The sequence below is a fragment of the Ischnura elegans genome, chromosome 5 (genome assembly GCF_921293095.1).
Source record: "Ischnura elegans chromosome 5, ioIscEleg1.1, whole genome shotgun sequence".
In the NCBI taxonomy this organism is placed as follows: domain Eukaryota; kingdom Metazoa; phylum Arthropoda; class Insecta; order Odonata; family Coenagrionidae; genus Ischnura; species Ischnura elegans.
The window spans coordinates 117,411,429-117,431,062 of record NC_060250.1 but is presented as its reverse complement, the minus strand read 5'-3'; the positions used below and the strand labels follow the sequence as shown (position 1 = coordinate 117,431,062).

Genomic DNA, 19,634 nt, shown 5'->3' with positions numbered 1-19,634 from the left:
GTCACCCTGATTCCACAGGAATGAAGCTTATTACATGATGTTATATGCATACTGAAGTATCTCCTACTGTAGAAATAACCGTAATTGACGCTCTTAGGCACGGTGAACGAAGAGAACTTAAAAGTAGTGCAATGATTATAGTTTAGCATAGTATATATCCACGTAAATGCCGTTGAATATTCGAAGAATTTGTAATAAAGTTCTTTTTATAACTACTGGGACTGAGGTTTATAATTTTGTAATAACGAAAATTTTCATAATAACATTTTGTTTGCTCTAGATTGGATTGGCCTTTTTGTCGGGACGGGCGATTTGCTTCGTAATAAGGAGAACTTCGTCTTAAAGTTGTTCGTATTAACAAGACTACTGTAATAGCAATAACAAGCAACTTGAAATTTCACATATATAAAACGCAGGTGATTATTTTGTAAAAAAAGGTGCACCGTTTATGATATCTAAAATACAGTATTTCCATCATTTCCCTCGTGTTACTCTTCCTTACATCCCTTCTTATTTGAAAAAAAATCTCTAGCTCTTCCCCTTTGAGAAATTTCCTTCGATGTATCACTCTCTTATATCCTTCATGACTTATCCACAGGATCCTTTTCTGGCATAAGGTGCTCCACTGTTTTCTTTCCTCTCCTATTCTTCAGTACACCTCCTCATTCCTAACCACATCTTCCCATTTGATCTTCACCATCTGCCTCCAACTGTCTTCAAGGGTCAAAGTCTTTTCTGGTCAGCTCTGAGCAGTTGATTATTGGAGGGAATGAGAAATCTTTCTTTGCTTGCATCATAAATTTTTAACTCAAATTTTCTAATTGTGGCATTTCAATATATATATTGGGGTAACCACTTGCTAAACTTGATAAAGTTTTTCATTCAGAATTTTTGTTTTCATAGGAAATGCTGGTCTGATGAAATTGAAGGAAGAAAATGGTAATGGCCACGATGAGGATGAGGACGAACCAGTGGGAGGGCTCTTTACAGTTGTCCGTGAGAAGCAGCGTCAAAAGGCTGAGGAGAAGTTTGCTCTGGATGGAATTGACACTGTTATTGATTTGAATCATACCCCAAGAAATTGGCTGGAGGGCAATGTAAGTAATCCAATCAGTCCCATAACTTTGCATTGGTTATACTGGTACTTGCTTTTATTGATTCTCTTTTTTCATTCAGTGGCAACTGAAGCAATTGTTTTTAGATAAGAACTCACCTCTGGAATTATTATAAAATTTCCTTCTGGTGTTTGTTGTGATAGAAATGGTAGATAGTTAAAATTTTATCCTTATGTAGCTTTTGCAATGTAGGTGATTGAAGTTATGGTTCACCCTTGATGTTAAAATTTGCAGATTAGGTGGATTTATGTTTTATGCCAATTTTAATAATTAAAATACACCTCTTGGGTTTGTTATGGAATTTGCTGTAGGTGTAAGTCGCCATGGCTCTCTCATCCGCGTCATCCGAATCAGTATAGGGAAAGTCTCGTAGAAAAAGGTAGAATTCACATGTCAGAACAATCACACTTTATTGTTACATCATTCGCATACCCATGCCGACTGTTGTTGTCAGGGATTTTGGTGTATGTGAGTGCTATATAAATATCTGAAATTGAGTTCATTATTGAACATTTCCCTTTTCTTATCTAATTCATCCATTTCATTTCCACTAACTGCTGCAAGCATCAGATGAACAGTGCATTTATATATTCTCTACCTTCCAGTATGACAGTTGAAAATTAAGTGAAACGATCCATAAACATAATGTTTCCGATGCTGCTTGATAATTTCCTCAAAATTATATTTTCTTTGGATGCAGAAATTGATTTCAGAGTCAAGTTAATGGCTACAATAACATAATAATTCTTGCAAAATGAGTATTGAAAAACCGTTTCCATCTAATGCAAATTGTGATGTTGTTGGATGCCTTTTTTGAAATAAATATTTAGTACATAATTTGAAGAATTAAATCAGGATGATAATTGTAAAATAGGCTGTTCTGCTGGCCTTTAATTGGAGAACATGTTCTTTGTTTAGGCTCTAGATAGCATAAAAGATTGTTTTGTGACTGGAAAGTGGGGAGAATCAGAGAATGCTGAAGATTTATTGGAAGCAGATGACTTTGTTAGTGATGACGAAAGTTTATATGGTGACTTTGAAGATCTGGAAACTGGGGAAAAGCACTCTGCTAAGCCCAAATCAAAAGATGGTGAGTAAAATTTTTATATTTTTTTTGTTTTCTTTAGGTGAATAATAATAATATGTATAATGCCATTAAGGTTACAGATTTTGTCAGAGTATTGTTATGTTTACGTTAGTTGCAGGTGTGAAGAATCAATTCTAATGCCTTGTATAAGTGACTAAAATATTAAGTTTCTCTCTCCAATTCCAATCTTTTTCATCCTATGCTATAATACATATAATATTGCATAGAGCCTTTTTTTGCTGTTCAATTCTAGTGCAATGGCTACCTTGCCTGTTTTGGCTTGTGGTGTGTTTTCCTGAGAGTCTTGGTGCTAGTAATGTGACTGTAGAGGCTGAACTTAAAATGGTTTTCCTTTCAAGTTTATCATACATAATGTCATTTTTTTTATTTTTGAATGATGTAAGGTGAGCCTATGGGTGAAAAAGATCCTGCTTCTACCGAGCAAGATGATAAGGCTGAAAGAGACCGTCTTTCTGAAAAGAAACGTAAACTGAAGGAAAAGTTTAATGCTGAATATGATGAATTTGGTAGAGGAGGAGGTGACAAATCCTTTTATGAGGAGCTTAAAAAGGAAGCAGACATGCAATCCAAGGTGAGTGTCTTTTCAAATTTGAAACTATTGCATGATTTTATTTTCATAGTAAATGTTATTTAGTTGTTTGTATAGGTATTATGTTTTACAGAATCTTCAATCGGTTTCCGTAAATTTCAATCGGGACAGGTGTGATCGTCTCCTCCCTACTTGTTAACGTTTATTTTTTTTTTCAAGGTAAATCGCAGTGCTTTTGAAGACTTGGATGATAGTGAGCGTGTACTTCTGGAAGGTTATCGACCTGGAATGTATCTTCGAGTGGAAATGGACTCTGTACCTTGCGAACTAATTACTAATTTTGATCCGACCTATCCTTTAATTATTGGAGGGCTTCTACCTGGTGAGGAAAATGTTGGTTATGTTCAGGTATGTTGTTCCTCATGCCCATTTTAAAAGCAACATATTTTTTGATTGCTTATTCTAGACTCTCATGGAGACTGTTTTCATTCTCAGGTTCGCATAAAGAAGCATCGGTGGTATAAGAAAATATTGAAGACCCGTGATCCATTGATCATCTCTCTTGGCTGGAGACGCTTCCAGACTCTTCCATTGTATTCCAAATTAGAGGACAATTTGCGTAATAGGTAAACTAATCATTGAAACTGAATGGAATAATGAATCCTGCTCAGAACCATGCATCATATAATTTGACTGCCTTTGACATGGAACGTTTTGCAAGCATAACTCTCATTTGGCTGAGTGGATGTAAAACTTGATTGGAAGCCCCATCAGAGAAGGAAAGAGGGAACAATGGGAAGCAATTTTCATCAATCATGCTCTATTATCAGATTCTTCTTCCTCTCTGCTGTTTAATAACACAGTGTTAAGTTTCAGTTATTTTTCCTCATGAAAGGGTAATCCCAAATGGGTAAGAAATACATAGATTGATCTTTTCCTCAGTAAATATTTACTGTTGTTTCTGCTTCACGTACTCTTTGCAACTTTGGCATTCATTCCATTGGAAAACTAATTGTTATGGGGTGGGAGATGGTAAGAAAGGATGAACGAATGGTAGAAGGAGATTTGGGGATTTTTCAGGTAAACTGACTAGAATGCATAATCCAATAAAAGGGTAATGGAACAAGATTAATAAAAGCTCAACTGTTTCTCCTATTGAAGAGATGCCTGCACTACAAATTATTTAGATTTACCTATGTGTTATTTTGATTAATTTTTTTCTATTGTAAACGTTTTTTCTTTCTTCACCTAATTACAGCTTCCTTATATGTCCTGTATGTAAAAGTTCATTTTTTCTTTTGTTTTAGGCTTCTAAAATATACTCCAGAGCATGTTCATTGCATGGCACATTTTTGGGGGCCCATTACTCCGCAGAGCACTGGATTCCTAGCAATACAGGATATTGCCACTAAACAGGTAGTGTTACTTTTTCAATGCTGAAAAATTATAGTAAGTAAAAATTGTTTATGAAAGCAAATTAAGTTTATCCATAGTGACACAATGAAATCCTAGATTTTTACTGAGTGTTCTAAAAAAACCAATTCCTGGTGCTACATATTGTGATTGCATTAAAATGCTCCTGTTTTTCTACAACACTTTGTGTTATGGCTAGCCAACAATATTTTTTAGATTGTTGTATGCAAAGTGGTCTGTTTTGTAATATTTGACCACTATTACTTGCAGTTTCTTAAGATATGGTTTCATTAATGTCATTACAGCCAGGATTTAGAATTGCTGCCACAGGATCTGTTGTTGAGCTGGACAAATCAACTTGTATCGTTAAGAAATTGAAGTTGGTGGGGACTCCTATGAAAATTTATAAGAAAACAGCTTTTATTCAGGGAATGTTTAATAGTGCTCTTGAGGTAAGAATTGGTTATATTGTAATAATTTTTTGTCTTTTGTTTTCCAAGTTTGTAATTCTGAATTCTATTTTGGAATTTAGGTTGCTAGATTCGAAGGTGCTAAAATAAAAACTGTCTCTGGCATTCGTGGGCAGATAAAGAAAGCTGCCTCTAAGCCTGAAGGTGTTTTCAGGGCTACCTTTGAGGACAAAATCTTATTGAGTGGTAAGTTCGTTCTGTTGTACATGTGTGCAATGTAAATGCATTTTCATGAATAGTTTTATGGGCAAGCCTCTCATTTCTTGAATGGTAAAATAGGGCACTTGTCTCTAAGTTTAGTTGTATGGGCAAGCCTCTCATTTCTTGAGCGGTGAAATAGAATACATGTCTCTAAGTATTTCATACATGTATACAGTAAAACCGCTCTTTTAAACTTTTGAGGGAACTCAAGAAAGAAGAGTAAATTGGAGGTGGGCATTATTTTTCATTCTGCAGCCCTCAAAAGTACATCGGAGCTCATTTATTTGGCTTAATGAAAGCCTTGAAATTAATGGAAAAGTTATAATATTGAAAAATGGAAAAAAATAAGTATAAATTTAAGTGTTATTCAAATAAGCAGTGACTTAAAACACTCCTACACTTTTAAATGGAATGAAGGAAACTGAATCTAATAACATTTTAATGTTTCCTTTTAGACATAGTATTTTGCAGGACATGGTACAAGATGGATGTTCCTCAATTTTACAACCCTGTAACCTCCCTTCTATTGCCGCCAAGTGAAAAGAACAGTTGGAGAGGAATGAAAACTGTTGGGCAAATTAAGAGAGAACAAGGAATTCATGCACAACCAGAGGCTGACAGTTTGTACACTGTAAGTAATCATTACAGTCTGAAATACTCATAAAATGATATAATATTCTTTTCTAATGGATTTGGAATTCCAATGGCATATAATTTCTAAACGAATAAGGGCCATTATGCGTGTCCATGCTCAAAAAAATGTTCAATCTTGAGGCCATTTTATGCAATAATTGATCTTGTGCCAAGTCTTTCAATTGTTCGTGGGATTAGAGTTCACTCCCTTGGTCATTTGAGGACTGGGAAAATTTTTGCTTCACGAAATAATTTAATTATATATATTGCCTCATTATTATCATATATATATGTACGTACTTTCCAAACAAAGTGTTAGGTCTGTTCATTGAAAGTGAAATGCCAATACATATGCCTTCCATCTCCTTTGATTACACTGTAATCTGCTACTCCCATTACGCTGTAAATTTAGATGTGGCAATACAGTCTTCAAATTATTTTGTTTGCAATAAAGTATATACATATTTATGTATCATCCATCAACATTCATTGGATATTTAATCATAATTTTTATTATGCATTTATGATTACTGCTTATCTTGGTGGTAGACTGATGTTTTCTAAATATTATATCTGCAGGACATTGTCAGACAGCCCAAAGTCTTCCGTCCGTTGATGGTACCAAAGGCATTGCAAAAGGAACTGCCATACAAGTACAAGCCTAAAGTTCAGAATAAGAAGCCTGGCATTGAGAGCAAAAGGATAGCTGTTATACGTGATCCACATGAACAAAAGGTAAGAATGGTTGTTTTCTACCCTTATGAATAAGTTACATTGAAATATGTTCAGTATAACCTATATTGAAGGAAACTTTCTATTTTGAAGTGATATCCCTTGTCCTGGACCATTACAATTAAAAATGCCTATAAAACGACATCAAAGTATATTACCATCGTTCGAATCAAATTTTGTCTTAGGAATGTAAAATTGCATGTTTACTCTCTGAGAAACCCATTTTGTGCAAAATTCCAATTTTACCAGTCAGGTTTTCATAGACCACATACAGAACTTATTTATAACACCTCATACAGAACTTATTTAGAACATCACATGTCAAAATAAATTTCACTCTTGTTTCTCCGGCAAAATGGAATGTTTTGGTGGTGGTTCTTTTAGCTTACCTGAGTATGAAAAATAAGCTGCACTCCCTGATCAACAATCACCAATTATCGAAAAAAAATTCATTGGTTTTTATTAGTTGTCAATGTGACCTATTGCCAAAAATCACAAGAACCCAAAAAAGAGTGATTGGAAGTTTACAATGTGAAGGAAGTACCCATGGGTACATCTATTGTATACTTTCCTGGTCATGTCTTGTTAGCTAAGCAGTGAAGAAATTTTTTTCCTTCAATACTTAGCTAACATTCTCTACTGCATATATTGGCTTTAGTGTGAACATGTAATTTGCTTGATTTAAATAACTTTTAACTATAATTAATTATAAATAACTAACTTAAAAATAATTAATTAATAAATAAAAAATAATTAACTTAAATTAAATATTCTTTTGCATGTGCTAGATTTGAAATATTCTTGAAAATGATGGCAAAATTACTTCCAAATAATGAAATATGAATGCATGAATTATGAATTGCCAAAATTTTTTAATGCATCTTTGGAGTTTTTCAAGATGGGTTACATATCAATTTTAGAAAACATTAGCCTAATGCTTGTAACTGAGAGAATGGGCTGGTTTACCAATAGGGTGGTTTCCTATTATTTTTTTATTGCCTTAATCGAAGGATTATTACTCCTGGAGTACGCATTTCCCCCTTTTATATTTTTAAATGAGGATATCTATTTTTCGTGATTAAAGGAAAAGTGAAAATTTTCAAGCACGCAAAAACACTACAGCTAAGTATGAATGCTGGGAAAACCCCGTGAGATGTCGTTCGGTTTCCCACTGCCGTAAGTGAGGTGATCTTGGGGCGAGGCTTTGAGTGCTGATACGACACAGGATGCTAGCTGGTAGCAGAGTACCCTGCTAGCAGGTAGTGCTTGGCTTAAATAAGGAGTATTAATACCTTATCAAACGAAGGAAACTTTTCGACCATAGGCAGTTTTAATAGGTGATTATTAAGACATGTTTCCCTGAGCTCTGTGCCTCGTGCATGCGTTGGTAATCTCAGACAATGCAAAACTAACTACTATCTACTCGTATAGAAACTAGGTCCCTGTGATGTCGCGTGGAGTGGCATCGCATGGGCGCCAATCTGGCCTTATTCAAATGCAGTTAAAATTGACCATTGCCATTCGTCTAAACCGGTATTTCTAAAACCAAATAATTTGTATATTATGAATACACTAATGGTGGGAAACAAATCGCAATCAATGCCTTTAGTTTTCTTTGATGAAGGAAACTACCCTTTTTTTTTAAATTGCAATTTGTAATAGAAATTTAAAAAATAGACCTGTAATTTTTCCTTTTTTTTATACTTCGCTTACTTCTTGAGCTAGGAAAAAAAGCACGGCTGCTGAATGGGTAACTGCTTCTCGGCTACTCTTTAGCCTCCCTAGGTTTGTTGATTTTAACACAGCTGTGAGGAATCTCTTCCATTGGAGAATATTCTCTAAAAACAAGTTAATGAACTGTTAATGTCAGTAGTGTTATCAATTCATGAAAAGCATGAAGCAATTTTTGCAGTTTTTTTTATTTTTAAAGCATGAGAAAGTAGCTGAGTAAGGAAGTTTTTTTTTGCTGTGACTTACATGTTCTTTCCTACTATGCTCCAAATTCTTTTATTATGTAATTGTAATGTTGGGTCTGAGTGAACTGTTCTGTCAGCAATCAATCAGTGCAACACTGCTTGCTATCTTTCTATAGCTAATATCACAATCGCAATACAGTTGAGTACCCTGAATCTGGGGGCATTGGATTTTGCTTGATCTGGGGTGTGCTGAGGTAGTAACCAGTATAATTTGGGGTCTGCAATGTTTTTTTACTAGGGATTTTGATTTAGTTATAAAAAAAGTAAGGTGAAATTTTAATATTTTTTGTTTATTTTACTAATAATTTATGATTACAATAATTTACAATTGTCATACAACTGTCATAGTCAACCATTCCAAAATGGCCGAGTTCAAAGAACACATACCATTGCGTATATTTGAATAAATCACAGGATATTAAACAATAAATGTTATTAGTCAAAAAATTAAGTAAATAAAAGTCTAAAGGGGTAATAGTCCTTCGCAATCCATGTATGATGTGTTGAATATAGTTTAATGAGCTATCTGCCATTTATGGTATCAACTCCGTCAATGCTAGCCACTGTGTGGATACTCCTATCTCTGCAAATGTACATCAATACATGGGCATTCATGGATTGAGGAAGATTATTGCCAGTGAAAAAAGGGTTTCTTTGCATGGGCCACAACTCTCCCCATTTCTACAGCTCCATCTTTAACTGTCCATCACCTTGACGTGACACACTCACATGGTTCCCACCCACACTGAAATATAAAATTCACGGTTTTTTCCAGGTTTTCACGGTCTAGATGTCGTCTAATTCACGGTTTCTATATAATCTATTTTAAGCAGAAATATTGATCGCGTAACGATCATCGGCCGCAGGTTAACAAAAATTTTTACAAACGCGACAGATGCCGTGAATGCAAACGCTGCAATGAAAGTGCTTTCTCTCCTGACGTCGCTGGCAAAATTCAGCTCCGGCTTAAGTTTGTGAGCGGGAAAATGGAGGGACTAGGGAGCCAGGGAAATTAATAAGTGTCTGAATTTTCGCCAGGGTTAATGAAAATTTTTGTTCCCAGTCTTCCGGCTTTGGCACAGGCTTAAGGTCAATGTGTCATCATGGCACACGGACCAACAATTGCGCTTACAATATACGTATGCTAATAAATGCGTGGACAGTGCCTGCACATGACTGACCTTGAAACATGATCGACAATTAAATTTTTCTTTTGCTCTTTCAAACGTAGCTCTAAAATCAAGTTTGAGAGATTTTTAAGGTTAAATGACGAAATTCACGGCTTTGTCCAGGTTTTTTCACGGTAGAAGAAATTCACGGCTTATTCACGGTTTTAAGGTTTTCACGGTTGAGTGGGAACCCTGCACTCATGCATCTTAGCAGTGAGTTATTGATGCAATAAGTTATGCATTGCTACAGCTTCCGTTATTTAGTAGATATCTCTGTTTCATAGGACTCTTAGAATACTATGATCATTTGTTATAATATGCATTGAAGGTAGCGTAATTAAAAATTCTTGCATTGCTCATGTCAATCTTCTTTCTGTCCTGTGGTGTGTCAATCCCGCAGCCAAAGTGGCTGGACCTTGTCCCTTCTGTTTCTGTCATTTCTGTATCACGTCAGTAGCGCATTTAGCGGTTTCTAATTAGGCAATTAAATGTTAAAAGAGTAACTTTGTGACCTATTGTCGACAGATACAACACTGAGTACATAGCTATTTTTGTTAAGAGTGGGAAAAAGTTTCAGTAGGTTAAGGCAAATGCAATTATTCAGCAAAAGTTATGTTTTCCACATAGCTTCTTCTTCTTCGTGGCACTGCAGCCCATTGTGGGCCTTTGCCTGCTGCACTACTGCTCCCCATTCTGTCCTATTGGCAGTTTTCTCCCACCAACCTCTCGCTCCCATCTTGCCCAGGTCACACTGTACTTGGTCCATCCATCTGCCCTTGGGTCTTCCCTGTCTTCTTCCTTTAAATAGCCTCCCTTTTACTATCGGTTTTGGTATCTCATCTCCTGACATTCTCACAACATGCCCCATCCATCGTATCTCCTGTGCCTTGATGAACTTGACTATGATCTTTTCTTCGATCAGCTGTTCTATTTCCTCATAATATCTTATCCTCCAATCCCCCCGATCATATACTGGGCCATATATTCTACGAAGGATATGTCTTTCGAAGGTTCCGAGTACTTTCATCCGACACCGTCATTGCCCAGCTCTCTGAGCAATATGTCGCCACTGGCCGTACTAATGTCATGTAAAGTTTCATTTTCGGAGATCTGCTTATTAATCTATTCCTAAATAATTTTAAATTGGTATAGAATGCCCTATTTCCGGCTTCAATTTCCCATCCCATATGCACATCCTGAGGTTATTGTCACTTTGTCACTAGTTATTAATGCTCCAAGTTAAGTAAAGCTGCATACTACCTGAAAGGTGTCACCGTCAATTGTTTAGTCATTTCCATAAAGCATATCTTGGTAATATTGCCGGATTCTGGGTGCTCAACTGTAGTAATATAGTTGTGATATATTGAAGCATTATTTTATGGAATAATTTTAATATTTCAATATTTGGTTTGAGGAAGTTGGAAATTGAAACAATAAACATGCTAAACCATTTGTCTCTTTTATTGTGTTCTTCAGCACGTGAGGTGATTGTGTGATGCATTGAAAATTCTCTTGCTCCAACAGGTTGCAGCCTTGATGAAGAGGATCAAGGTAACTTACAACAACAAGCAAATGAAACTAAGGAAGGATATGCATAAAAGGATTGTGGGTCACAAGAAGGCAATGGCTGAGGAAGGAGAGAAGAAAGCTAAAAGGGAAAAGATGGCACGGAAGCAGATTTTCAGGTCCAGAAGCAAGTCATCTGGGAAAGCTGGGGGGAAGGGGAGGTGATTTATTTCAGGGGCTGGTCCCATTGGCTACATTAATCAAATGTTTAGCCTAGAAGGCTAAAATTAATTTAAGAGAGGAATGTTGAGGAGGAGTCAGGGTTGTAAATACTTAAAATTTTCTACAATGAGTGGTTTTCCATGGGCAAAGTTTTTAAAATAAAGCATACTTGTGGAAGTAACATAAATAAATTTTATTTAAGTACAAACTGTGGCATAAACTATTTAAAAAATATACAAATTATGTGATGCCTACATATAACTTATGTTATAAATATTTGCATTGATTTCTTGAAGTCAATAGCTGATAAAATTATATGAGCAAATACATCATCATGGTTAACTTTCAAACATTGTCATTAGTCATGATTAATTCCTTGGGTATTACAGTTAGATAGTATCAGTAAGATACATACACATGTGAGCAGCTCAATTTCAGATTTATAAAAATACTAATCAAAACTTGGACAAGACAAGCGCATTAAAAAAATCTGCGCCAAACACATACACACTTTACTCTGGAATGACTTAGAAAGACAGTCGGCAGTGACAAAAAAAAAACGCTTCCACGGATCTGAAAATAGATGTTAAACAATAATTAGTTAGGCTTTTTTAATTTTAAATGCATTCATCCAAGTATAGTACCCCACCTTCCACATCACTGATTTCTCAAAAAAAAACTTGAAATGGCAAAGCATATTTTGATTGCCTCAATTCCATGTAATTTTCTTTTATTTAATTTTTTAAATCATTCCTGGTTATGTTTGAAAATATTGCACAGCCATTCAAAAGAAGACTTGAAAAATTATTACGGATGAATGAAATAATGATAAATGAAAAACCCAAAATACAGTAGAACCTAAATGGAGTTGAATGGACCCAAATTCCAAATTCACTTAGTAAAAGGGAGTTCGTCCAGCAGGTTGCATGCATTTTTCACCGAGCATGTGTGTGATTATCCTTTTAAAAAAGCCACCCCAATCACTCACAGAGGCCAGTATTTCTGTTATGTGGAGCAAAATTCCAATAATACACAGTTACGAAGTTATTCTGCTGTGATAACTATAAGTAGGTAGAAGGTAGACAACAGTGATTAATTTTTTAACAAGATCTTTAAGCATTGACCAAGCCATAGGACATGAAGGTGATTCAATTACGTACATGGCAGCAATAACTACCTGACATTAAATTAACTCACTATGGGAGAATCTAGAATGAGCCCCTCTCAAAATATACCTCAGCCATTTTCCAAATTTCCCTTGCTGCCTTCCCCCACCCCATGCTTTCACTGTGGCCAACAGTGATCCTCTTCTGCTTCAAACGACCATATTTGCTTACAATGTATTACTAATCCAGCAGAAAAATTTCACCGCTGAAACTGTTACCTTAGGTTTGAGCCTCCTACTACCCCACTCAGTTATTAAAATAAACTCTGATTACATAATTATTGCAAATCCTGTGTCTTCTTTTTATGTAAAAAGTTCTTGAAGGAATATCATCAGTTCAAAATCTTCCACCCATTTTGAAAGAGTCGAGTCAGTGACAGAAGGGAAAAATCTCCACAGGTGAGCTCTGGAGGAGGCAGAGAGTTGCTGTGGAAGAGGGGGTGAGTCGTGCAAGCCACTTTCAGAAGGACAGATTTATCCAAGAGCAATCTACTGTGTGCTATCATCAATCACGGTACGGCAAAAACAATGTAAAAAAATGGCTGCTCATTTTTGAAGTGATTTTATCAGCATTATACGTATTAGCTAAAATACAAATTTATCATTATTTTTAATAGAAAATGACGACTCGAATAATAATTATTATTGAAGTATTCTACCGATTAAGGTAGGTTTCCATGGAGTATTTAAGAAGAACTCTGGGAGCCTACCCTTCCATCTAGCACTTCCCTCTTCAATTCACAATAAGACCTACTCACTTTCATTCTATCTAAAAATCCTATTGTTTTCATTCCTCTCCCTTGTTTACCTAACATTCTACCCTCTAACACCATTTTCAACTTCCCCTCCCCGCTAAGTACTACCTCCATCCATACCTTCTGTCTCCTCCGTATCTCATCTAAAAGCTGCCTCTCCTCGCCAACCATATCCAGCACTTCGTCGTTCCTTTTCCTCTCCGTCCATTTCACCCTCTCCATTCTTCTCCATACCCACATTTCGAATGCCTGCAATCTTCTCTCGTCTTCTTTCCTCAGTGTCCACATTTCCGCACCTTAGAGAGCTACACTCCAGATCAAACTCTTCACTAAACTTTTCTTTAAACTCTTACATAACGATCCTCTCAGAAGCTCCTTCCTGTTCATGAACGCCTCCTTTTCTAGTGCAATTCGCTTCCTGATGTCCTTGCTACTGCATCCGTTTTCCTCTAATGCGCTGCCTAAATAGTTAAATTGCTCTACCTGTGCTCAAGTTTTTCCCCACCTACTTTTATCTTCAGTCTCACATTCCTCGCTCGCGATACTTTACAAAACCGCATTACCTTAGTCTTCTCATGATTAATCCTCATTCCATACTCCTTGCACCGCTCGTCTAACGCATCCACTAGAGCCTGCAGTCCCCTTGCTGAATGGCTATTCAGCACCTGATCATCCGCGAACCTTACCGATTTCAACATCCCACTTTTACTCCAGCTTCAAACTCATCCCATACTTCCCTTACCATCTCCTCAACATACACATTAAAGAGCAGTGGTGATAGAGGACAGCCTTGCCTCAATCCTCGGCCCATGCTTGCCCACCCAGAATTTCCATCTGCTACCCTCACTTGCGCAGCCTGGACCATATACAGATTACAAATCAGTCGCCTGTTCCTCCAATCTACACCAATTTTCTTGAGAATATCCATTAACTTTGCCCAGTTCACTCTATCAAATGCTTTTTCAAAATCCACAAAGCATGCATACATGTCCTGGTAATATTCTACGTTACTCTCCACCAGGGACCTCATTATCACTATTGCATCACCAGTTGACTTCCCCTTTCTAAAACTAAACTGATCATCGCCCAAATACCTACTCGTTTGCCCGCGTTCGTCTATTCAATATCCTCAGTACCACATTCGCCACGAGCGATATTAGGTTAATAGTTCAATAATCTCCTCATTAAACAGCTTTCTTCTTTTTCGGTAACGGATTTAGAACAGTCCCCATGAAATCTTCCGGCCAACACCCCTCCTCACAGATCCTGCGAACTAGCTCGAAAAACCTTTTCTTACTATCCCTCCCTCGATTCTTCAGCAGCTCACATGGGATATTTTCCATGTCCACCGCTTTCCTAGCCTTCATATCATGAAGGGCTCTTGTCAATTTCCGAATCTAAGATCCCCGGCCCAAGATCGCCCTCTTCCACTGCACTTTCCTCCCCTTAAGTCAATCTCTACCGCCTGTTTCTTCCGTCACATAGATCCTCCACGTATTCCTTCAATATACTCTGTACCTCTTCTCGCTCAGTTAGCATCCTCCCATCTTCAGCTTTAATTTTACACATGGCTTGTCCTCTTTTGCCGTCCGAGAGGCAGTGTAAGGAAATGGAACTTTTCTGAACTGAACATTGACGAGCATAGGTTTGCCAATGAGGCCTATTTTTCGAGTGGATTTTTTTTGACTGATGAATTTCGTTGGTATGGGAAAAATATGTTCGATTTGGCCCTTTGAGATTGTTTTCCATGGGGTTTCTTGAAATCTCGTATGTATTTGAACCATACAAAGACCTTACATGCTTTAAAGACCACCATCCAGGAGGAAATTGTCAACATAGCCCCTGCTATGCGGGCAAGAGTCATGACAAATGCCAGAAATCAGTTTACGGGGAGTATGGAGAATGGGAACGGCATCTACCTGATATGATCATCAGAACTGTATAAAACAAGAACTTTACATATGCGTATACATTATGCAAAACAAAAACTGTAACTAATTCATACAATGGGTTTTATTAAGTTATGAAAAAAGAAAGTCATGTGGCCGCACCTTATATGAAACATAGTTTGTGATAAAAACCTAATTTAATACATGACTCACCGTTTTCAAGAGCACTAAACAGCAGTCCTCATCCCTGCCCCCCTGGCAGGCAAAGAGTTGCTTTTTCCACTCGCTACACCCGACACATTAGAGCTGCCATCACCACCCCGGGCTTGAGAGTGTGCCACTGCAATTGACAGCCACTGCACCCACTCCTCCGCATTGTGCCCATCTTTTGGCTTGAGTACTAGCGAACGGTCCCCAGTAAATATCTCAAAAGCCTTGGGTATGTTGCGCCCGCCAGTCCCCCCTCCACTTCCTCCTCCACCTCCCCCACTGCCGGTGAGAGCGCCAAGACCGACACCACGCCCACCTCGGCTGACCTTCACACTTCTTATTTGGTGCAGCTCTATTGGGGTCGCCACTTCTTCCCTGTCATTCTAGAAAAGAAAAAAATCGGCCACAGTTAAGGATTGGATAGATAATTTATCCCACTAATTATTACAAATAAAATTGACAAAAGAATTAATATACGGTGGAATACAGGTAGTCAGGCAGTAAAACAACCACTATTGGAGTTTCCATCATATAAAGTTCTCTTGATGAGAAGGAGTAAAAAGAAACAGCCGACTCGTTTGACCAAAAAGAGAAAACTACTAAAGAAATAAATTCTTATCTAGCTCATAGACATCTCATTGCAGTGGCATAACAATGGGGGGGATGAGGGGATAGAACCCCCCCCCCCCCAAAGCCTCAGAAAATTTCATATAGCCTACATACAAATTTTTTCCCTGCTGTGATGATTTACCGCAGAATTACTAGTGAAATGCAAAAGTGCCAAAATGGTGTAAAATGTATTTCTAGGCATGTCAGTTTTCAAAAATTTTCCTTTTGCCAGGGAGATTGGGTCACCCCCCAGACCTCTCCAACCCCCAAAGCATATTCCTAGTTTCGCCACTGTCTCATTACCTTCGATGCAGACGTGCATTTCACAGAGTGCTCAGTAGACACACTAGAGATACCTCTCTCCACAAGCCAGCATGTCTTCAAATTCCCTATCCACCCCTCTTTTGACGTAGATTTAAATGATCTCATACGTTTTACATACATACATACATCTCAAAAAATTTCATGGCACAGTCATATGGTCATGCTTCACCCTCTGCAGTGTGTTCTGCGTACGCCTTACAAGATAGCATCAGTTCCGAACTTCACTTCGTACGAGTGATTCTGTACTTTCCAGGGTGGGTTGACTTAAAAACTAGCGAGTGTTTCCCGTGTGGGTCTAATAAAGTCTGGTTTCATTAGTATTAGTTATACTTTTTTTTCATCTCCGGACCATGGCCCTTCCGAAAGAAACAAGTGAGAACTTTAAAATATAGATTGAAAATGTTTGAAGATGAAGAAAAGAATCCAGGCTAGAAGTGCGTTAATATTGTAGAACGCCCTGGGTTGTCCTCTAGCACATGATGGTAGGGGTGGGGGAAGATATAGCTACCTGGTGAAAACAAGAAGTGGGATGAAGACGAGGATCAGGCGGGCGTGCCGCTGATGATTAATGCAACATTGTTCACACTTTATACATTGCCTCAATTTTATGAAAAAAATATATTTGTTGAAAGGAAATTTTCAAATAACAGACTTATTTTTGGTATTTGTGATCCATCTCATAACCAATCACTGCACCGGTTAAAGCGGTTGTTTCAGGCACACATGCGCATTGCTCTCATGAACACGAGTACTTGAAATGGCATTTGATGGATAAGAATTTTGCCAACAGAGAGAAATCCATAATAGCCGTGTAAATGCCGAGTGGAGTGCAAATATTTTTTAGTAAGGTGGCATGTTCCTTCGGGATATTTGAAAGAGATATTAGTCGAACAAACAATATGACCTAAGTGTCTTGATAGAGTACTATGTAGTATTCCTGTAAATAGCTAAAATCTCGTTTCAATCCTTTAATGAATATCATAATTACTCGCCAAAATCCTGCATTTCCTGGGACATCGGCAACCTATTCAAACATTACCACTATGATAGTTTTCTTCTGTGCATCATTTTTTTCGTCCATCCCCCTGAAAAACAACAGATCAAGGTTCCACCAAATTAAAAAGAACCTAATAAGGATTATTTGCATTTTATGCTATTAAAAGCTTGTTTGGCAACCACTAGTTTGCAAAAGAAGAACAAGTAAACTGGGATATTTTGCCCTTTCGTAGTATTGAACAGTAATTTCGATTCAGACTATTTTTCCTTCCAACATTCAACTAGTACGTCCAATTTCATTATTAACATGAAAAAATGTTCCACAGAACTGTGTGTTTTACTAATTCACTTAAGGAAGAAACCCATTTCCTACAATCTAATTAATCCTTCTCTAACCGTTATTGTTTTTATCTATCTATCTTATCCATCAAGTACTTAGGTATTTTAATTAAAAAGACCAACACAGCAGTCACAGTTTACTACAGTAAAATCACTGAAACATAGGAAATATGAAGCTCAAAATTCGTCTCTCATTAAACTGCAAAAAAAAAAAGAAAAGTTGATGCAAAAGATGAATACGAAGAACAAATAGAGGAGACAAAAGCATTTAATTCCTCAATCAGAGGGCATGTAGAAGCATTTATTAAACACTGGTAGGGCTTATAGAACCACCAAAATCCCCCAAGCCTAACGCTAATACTACATAGATAAAAGCATATTTTAACTTACAGTGCCTTTCACAGTAAGGTGGCCACCTGACAGAGTAAAATATCTTGTCCTCCACCTTTTGAACAGCCTCCAGCGCCCTCTTTTCTTCTCCTGAAGTTGGCCCTCAATTACAGGGGCACCACCCTCAGTCAAGAATCCTACCGCCCGGTCAGGATGGTTACACAGAAAACAGCCCCACTGCCTTAAAGCTCCTCCATTGTACTCAAACACATCAAAAAATCCTGAGTTACGAAGCTCATTCAAAAGTGACTCTTGGTCCTAGAAAGAGAGAACATGCAAGAGTATGTTCATTCAAAAATTGAGCAGAAGACAATGTCAAATATTACAAAATATCTTCACATTTATCTGGGAAACTCAATTTTGCACATAAATGCATGTAGAAATATTACTTTTTTCAATTCCTCTCTCTTCCACTACCATTTAAAATTATTGTATTTGATAGCATACAAGATGCATTCTCCTTTCAGTATGGCACACACAAGAAAAAAATTCAGTGCAAAGGCGTGGCACCCGAACAACTTGAGCTAGTTCCTCTTAGTTCTTATGCTTCAGAGAAGCCAAATAGGTGGCGCAATCATTGATGCAATTGCCAAAAAATATTAATTTGCTAATTAACGTAGGCAATGCAACTGAGCATGGTAGAAAACAAAGAAATAGGGGAAAACATTCCCAATCATGAAATAAGACTCGAGGATCGGCTAAGGTAACCAATTTCAACAGAGAAGTGATATATACCTCATAAAGTGATGATGACAAAGATGTGATGGAAACGCTAACTTTAAGACACTTAAAGAGGATGTAAGTCATGAAAGGCCAAAATCATTAAAAGAAATTGGTGAATAGAGTGAAGGTTCAAATTTCAATTCATCATTCTAGCATTAACAGAAAAAAGGGTAAATGGTCAACAACAATAAAATATTCAAAAATAATGTCATCATTATATTTGTAGCAGTACGTATTGAGATCTTCACCTTGCTACAAGGAAACGCCGACGTCACGAGTGTCAGGAAAGTCTTGTTTTCACATTTGAGAATATCCCAGCAGTTCTTCAGGCTACTGACAGATGTATCTCGAGAGCTGAGAGCAGATTGTGACCTTGCCTGCAGAAAGACACTTATTTTTAGTATGCATATACTATAACAACAACTCAAAAATGTCCATCAGAATAAAGTTTGAAATTTTTGAGACTCTGATAACACTTTTGGCTTCCACATTTGAAGAAGCTTGAAGTTAGAGATTCTGATTGCATGAAGGACACTTAATTTTTAAGTACAAGTTTCAATATCAAGATATAAATCAGATAACAATATGGAAAAATTATTAAATAAAGCACAGAAACTATTTTTCAAAGCCAGAGAAGTACTTCCTCATGAATGATTCAAGACCTACTCTTGAACTGAATCATCAAAAACCACTGATCTTGCAAGTCAATGTTTTTAATTTCTGAATGTAACTCAAGTAGGTACTATTACATTTTTCCTCCCTAATGTATTAAGCTGTGAATCCCCAGGTGCCATAGAAATTTATTTAAAAGTTTCAATACTATCTAATGATTGGTTGAAGCAAGACAAGATATTCAATATCACTTCCTTTACTGGAATGTCAACTTAACCCTTCTCTCCTACTCCCTCTAGAGTGTGATAATAGCACACATTTAACTGTGCCTCATGTCTTTGCAAAACACAGCATACCACCCCTCAATTTGTTCACAAGGAAAATATGTATCCACAGATGCATGTACCTCTGAACACTTTCACTATTTACTCTTCATTCCTTTCACCAACAGGTATTTTGCATATGTTTTTGGACCCATGTTCAGAAAATTTCTAATTAGATCCATGATACCTTCTCTGAGCAAAACACTCTATACAAATATCCATTGT

General features: G+C 37.1%; 2 protein-coding genes across 5 annotated transcripts in view; one reads left to right on the top strand and one right to left on the bottom strand.

The window, feature by feature from the left end:
- LOC124159456 (ribosome biogenesis protein BMS1 homolog) overlaps positions 1-11,616 on the top strand; it is a 26,316-nt gene extending 14,700 nt beyond the window's left edge. Inside the window, exons 12-22 of the mRNA XM_046535274.1 lie at positions 904-1,097; positions 2,034-2,205; positions 2,607-2,794; positions 2,972-3,160; positions 3,248-3,378; positions 4,060-4,168; positions 4,471-4,617; positions 4,698-4,821; positions 5,292-5,467; positions 6,049-6,204; positions 10,871-11,616. Of these exons, the coding sequence (XP_046391230.1) occupies positions 904-1,097; positions 2,034-2,205; positions 2,607-2,794; positions 2,972-3,160; positions 3,248-3,378; positions 4,060-4,168; positions 4,471-4,617; positions 4,698-4,821; positions 5,292-5,467; positions 6,049-6,204; positions 10,871-11,077 (1,793 nt within the window). The 3' untranslated portion in view covers positions 11,078-11,616. The remainder of the gene's footprint in view (positions 1-903; positions 1,098-2,033; positions 2,206-2,606; positions 2,795-2,971; positions 3,161-3,247; positions 3,379-4,059; positions 4,169-4,470; positions 4,618-4,697; positions 4,822-5,291; positions 5,468-6,048; positions 6,205-10,870) is intronic.
- Positions 11,247-19,634, bottom strand: part of LOC124159457 (protein melted) — a 26,570-nt gene continuing 18,182 nt past the window's right edge. For all 4 annotated transcript variants that reach the window (XM_046535278.1, XM_046535279.1, XM_046535277.1 and 1 more), the window contains exons 15-18: positions 18,723-18,851; positions 17,752-18,009; positions 15,097-15,476; positions 11,247-11,647 (exon numbers count right to left, since the gene is read on the bottom strand). In XM_046535278.1, coding sequence (XP_046391234.1) covers positions 15,111-15,476; positions 17,752-18,009; positions 18,723-18,851 — 753 coding nt within the window. In that variant the 3' untranslated portion in view covers positions 11,247-11,647; positions 15,097-15,110. The remainder of the gene's footprint in view (positions 11,648-15,096; positions 15,477-17,751; positions 18,010-18,722; positions 18,852-19,634) is intronic.